Raw genomic sequence first — 5,075 nt, forward strand, 5'->3', positions numbered from 1 at the left:
GGACTACAGGCGCCCGCCACCTCGCCCAGCTAGTTTTTTGTTTTTTTTAGTAGAGACGGGGTTTCACCGTATTAGCCAGGATGGTCTCGATCTCCTGACCTCGTGATCGGCCCGTCTCAGCCTCCCAAAGTGCTAGGATTACAGGCTTGAGCCACCGTGCCCGGCCGATTAACATGATTTATACAGGAGTTGTCAGTGTTCTTTTAGAAAGAGAAGTCTTTCTTTTTGAGCCATTGTGCCTGGCCGGGCTCTCACTTTTTAAATGAGGAGCTTTCCTACTTAGACCTAGTCAAAATATAGAGAAAACATGACTATCAGAATTATTTTCCCTTCTAAACTATTCTATCCCAGCTGGGCATGGTGACTCATGCCTGTAATCCCAGCACTTTGGGAGGCTGAGGTGGGCGGATCACTTGAGGTCAGGAGTTCGAGACCAGCCTGGCCAACACGGTGAAACCCTGTCTCTACTAAACATACAGAAATTAGCCAGGCATGATGGTGTGCACCTGTAGTCCCAGCCACTCAGGAGGCTGAGGCCGGAGAATTGCTTGAACCCAGCATGCAGAAGGTGCAGTCCTGATACTATACCACTACACTCCAGCCTGGGTGACAGCATGAGACTCTGTCTCAAAAAAATAAATAAACTAGCCTACATCTTTCACTGCACTGTTATTGTATCAGTTTTATTTTTGCCCTATACTTATGTTGTAAAATATAATCATGACAAGTATTAGATTGCTAATGGATAGGTTTTCCTTTTGATGGGGCAGTGACAAAGAATGGAGAAGTGTTTCTATGTGTCTCGGTTTAAATTGCTAATTAAATTAATACTTGCTGCTTGTAAGCTCAACAGCTTGGTCATAAGAGTTTGGTCTTATTCAGTTTCTGGGTTACAAAGGTAGGCTTTGTCTTAATTTTTTCTGTTTTTCTTTATTTTTTTTCTTGAAACAGGGTCTCACTCTGTCACCCACACTGGAGTGCAGTGGCTTGAACATGGCTCACTGCAGCCTTAACCTCCTGGGCTCAAGTGATCCTCCTGCCTCAGCCTCCAGAGTAGCTGGGACCACAGGTGCGTGCCACCATGCCCAGCTAATTTTTGTGCTTTTTGTAGAGAAGAGATCTCGCCATGTTGCCCAAGCTGGTCTTGAACTCTTGGGCTCAAGTGATCTGCCCACCTCGGCTTCCCAAAGTGCTGGGATTACAGGCATGAGCCACCTCGCCCAGCCTGATTGTTTTCTTAATATGTTGTTTTCTGGATATTGATATTGATATCAATATGCAACAACAAATATAAAGGACATATTTGGCTAATTTGGAACAACATAAACATATTTCAAAAATTATAAATTTGAAAATTTACTATAAGTCACAACTAAATTACTTTCCAGCTGTATGTTTAAAAGCAAAAAGTAGAAATCTGATGTAATGTAATGATATGAAATTCTCATTCAATAGATTGAGGACATAAACAATACGGGAACTGAATCAGCATCAGAGGTAAACAGACATTTCCTTTAATGAAACATTCACCTAAAATTATCTGATTCACAAATTATCTTTTAATATAAGGAAAAATTAAAAGGGCTTTTATTATTTTTATTATAAATATAGAAATAACAAAAAAGTATGTTTTGCAAAGCAAGAGCATACTTTTGCACTTTCAAACACTATAGCTTAGTGTTTTAAAGAAAAGTATGTTTTGTTTTGCTTTCATAGGTTAGAAAGACAAGCTTATTAGTCTCAGTTTGAGATACTCTGCCAAGACAATGTATTTTTTGAACAGCTGAGATTATTGAACGCTAACATTTATAAAAAGGCAATTTTATTTTCATCATTTGTCTTCTTTCCTCAGAGTTCCTGAGAGTTTATGTTTTGGTTTTTATATAATAGTATAGAGTGCAGTATCTGTTACCATGAAGAAATGTTCAACAACCACAAAAATTTTAGTCATCCCTTTCATCTAACAGAATAAGTTAAAAACCTTTCAATTTGATGGTGTGCCTAAAAACTACAGCCCATAAATTGGGAGCAATTTTATCTCAAGACCATGTGTTTCATTTCATAACTCTTCTTAGTTTTTAAAAAAGTCAGAGGCAACAATAGATTATATAATTAAAATGAATAATAAATTTAAAATATTTTAATACAATCAAATAGCAGAGAGTTTTATCTATAATATATATGTTTAAGAAATCACTTGGAAAAACTGTGTCTTTTTCTCACTAAATACTAGTTTCATTAAGTATTTAAAAGCTTAGAGAGAAAAATCATATGAAGAAACTTTTTTTTTATTTAAACTGAATCTGTCCACCATCAAATTGATTTACAGTACATTCACATGCACATTTTGTGGATTAGTGCACAAATAGCTTAATTCAGGCAATGCCACTGCAGTTTCGTTATCTGAACAGCTGTATTAACTCCATCTTCTAGGAAATAGAATGCTTCTTGAACCTCATCAGCAATGGATTTCACTAAGATTAACTCACAATGCACAAAGAATTTAGAGTAGGAGATGTTTAATAATAATCTGTAAAATATAATTGTTTGTTCTTCATAATAACATTGATGACAATGTAATGGAATTCACGTATTATGGAGGTAAAGTCCCATGAAACCCAATTTTGATTAAGAAGAAATATGCTAATTATTCATTTTATAAAATAGGAAGGAGATGATTCACTACTTATAACTGTGGTACCTGTTAAATCATATAAAACATCTGGAAAAATGAAAAAGAATTTTGAGGATCTAGAAAAAGAACGTGAAGAGAAAGAAAGGATCAAGTATGAGGAAGATAAAAGAGTAAGATATGATGAACAACGACGATCTCTCAAGGAAGCAAAGTGTCTTTCATTAGTTATGGTAAGTTTTTGTTTGTTTGTTTTTTAAGAAACAAATCAAGGCAGTTTAAGTTAGCCATTTTCCTTTATGAATAAAAGGTGGGTTTTCATAATGTTTTCTCAGGATGATGAAATAGAAAGTGAAGCAAAAAAAGAATCACTTTCTCCTGGAAAATTGAAACTAACTTTTGAAGAACTGGAGCGACAAAGACAAGAAAACCGAAAGAAGCAAGCTGAAGAGGAAGCAAGGAAACGTTTAGAAGAAGAGAGGCGTGCTTTTGAAGAAGCAAGGCAGCAAATGGTAAATCTACATAAACCTTACAATTAATATTAATGAAGTTAGCTGGCTTTAGATAAGGTTCATTATTATAAATTCAAAGAGATTTTACATATAGAAGGGCTGATTTTCCAGTTGTATACGTATTTCATATATAAAATATGTCTAGGCCAGGCATGGTGGCTCACGCCTGTAATTCCCAGCACTTTGGGAGGCCAAGGTGGGTAGATCACCTGAGGCTGGGAGTTTGAAACCAGCCTGGGCAACATTGTGAAATCCCATCTCTACTAAAAATACAAAAATTAGCTGGCTGTGTTGGCACACACCTGTAATCCCAGCTACTTGGGAGGCTAAGGCACGAGAATCACTTGAACCCAGGCGATGGAGGTTGCAGTGAGCCAAGATTGCACCATTGCACTCCAGCCTGGATAACAAAGTGAGACTGTCTCAAGAAAAAAAATCCATACCAGGCCGGGCGCGGTGGCTCAAGCCTGTAATCCCAGCACTTTGGGAGGCCGAGACGGGCGGATCACGAGGTCAGGAGATCGAGACCATCCTGGCTAACACGGTGAAACCCCGTCTCTACTAAAAAAATACAAAAACTAGCCGGGCGAGGTGGCGGGCGCCTGTAGACCCAGCTACTCGGGAGGCTGAGGCAGGAGAATGGCGTAAACCCGGGAGGCGGAGCTTGCAGTGAGCTGAGATCCGGCCACTGCACTCCAGTCCGGGCGACAGAGCGAGACTCCGCCTCAAAAAAAAAAAAAAAAAAATCCATACTGTTTTCCAGTTTCCACTCTGGGGCATTTTACCCAATATGCTTTAAATTTTTATTTTTATAAATTGTTATTAATATATAAGTATGCAAAATAATTACTCAATGAACCTGGTTTCCTTCATCTGTTAGTTCAATCTGCAGTGTACTTAGTGACATGGATGCAGGACTGATTATAAGTGTAAACTTGTCCTCAGCAGTCCAGTTTTTCAACTGTTTGAACATGCCAGAATAACAGTTTACAGTGGAATATGCAGTTTACCCTATTAAGTGTATCTGTGTATGTATTTGTGTGCATGCCTCTGTGTGTGTGTGTGTGTGTGTGTGTGTGTGTGTGTGTAGTGTGGTGGTTAAGAGCATGGATTGTGGAGCCGGATTGTCTAGATTCAGATATCAGCCATTTACTAACTGTGTAACCATGGACAACTGTTTTAATCTCTCGCTGTGTTAATTAAATAAATCTCTCTCTTAGTTTCTTGTTTTTTAAAACGGTAAAAACGAAAGCGCCTACTTCTTTTTTTGTTAACTTCCACAATGACTTGGATTTTTTTAAATGCCTATTTCTTAAATGGTTAAATGAGTTACTATCTAGGAAGCACTTAAAATGGTGTTTGTTACATATACAGTAGTTCTTCGAAAATGTTAACTATTATTATGGTATTAATAGATTTATCAATAAAAAGTAAAATTGAAATAAGAATACACTGATTCATTTTAAGATTTAAAAATGGGCCAGGCATGGTGGCTCATGCCTGTAATCTCAGCACTTTGGGAGGCTGAGGCGGGCAGATCCCTTGAGCCCAGGAGTTTGAGACCAGCCTGAGCAACATGTGGAAACCATGTTTCTACAAAAACAAATACAAAAATTAGTCAGGTGTAGTGGCACCGACCTTTGCTTGAGCCTGGGAAATCAAGGCTACAGTGAACTATGAATGAGCCACTGGACTCCAGCCTGGGTGACAGAGTGAGACCCTGTCTCAAAAAAAAAGGATCTAAAAATGGAATATTTGTATTAAAGTTACAGAAATTTCTTGATCAGCTTTCTTGAATGATGTTCTAGTAATTATATATATAAAAATTTAATTTTCTAGACATTTCTTTGAAAATGTTATTACTCAGGGCCGGGCGCGGTGGCTCAAGCCTGTAATCCCAGCACTTTGGGAGGCCGAGACGGGCGGATCAC

The 5,075-nt window shown here is 38.0% G+C and overlaps 1 protein-coding gene across 1 annotated transcript in view; it reads left to right on the plus strand.

Moving 5' to 3' along the window:
• NEXN (nexilin (F actin binding protein)) overlaps positions 1-5,075 on the plus strand; it is a 57,911-nt gene that overhangs the window by 34,513 nt on the left and 18,323 nt on the right. The window contains exons 6-8 of the mRNA XM_011953165.1: positions 1,456-1,497; positions 2,668-2,865; positions 2,968-3,144. Of these exons, the coding sequence (XP_011808555.1) occupies positions 1,456-1,497; positions 2,668-2,865; positions 2,968-3,144 (417 nt within the window). The remainder of the gene's footprint in view (positions 1-1,455; positions 1,498-2,667; positions 2,866-2,967; positions 3,145-5,075) is intronic.

The sequence above is a fragment of the Colobus angolensis genome, unplaced genomic scaffold, assembly GCF_000951035.1.
Source record: "Colobus angolensis palliatus isolate OR3802 unplaced genomic scaffold, Cang.pa_1.0 Scaffold359, whole genome shotgun sequence".
In the NCBI taxonomy this organism is placed as follows: Eukaryota; Metazoa; Chordata; class Mammalia; order Primates; family Cercopithecidae; genus Colobus; species Colobus angolensis.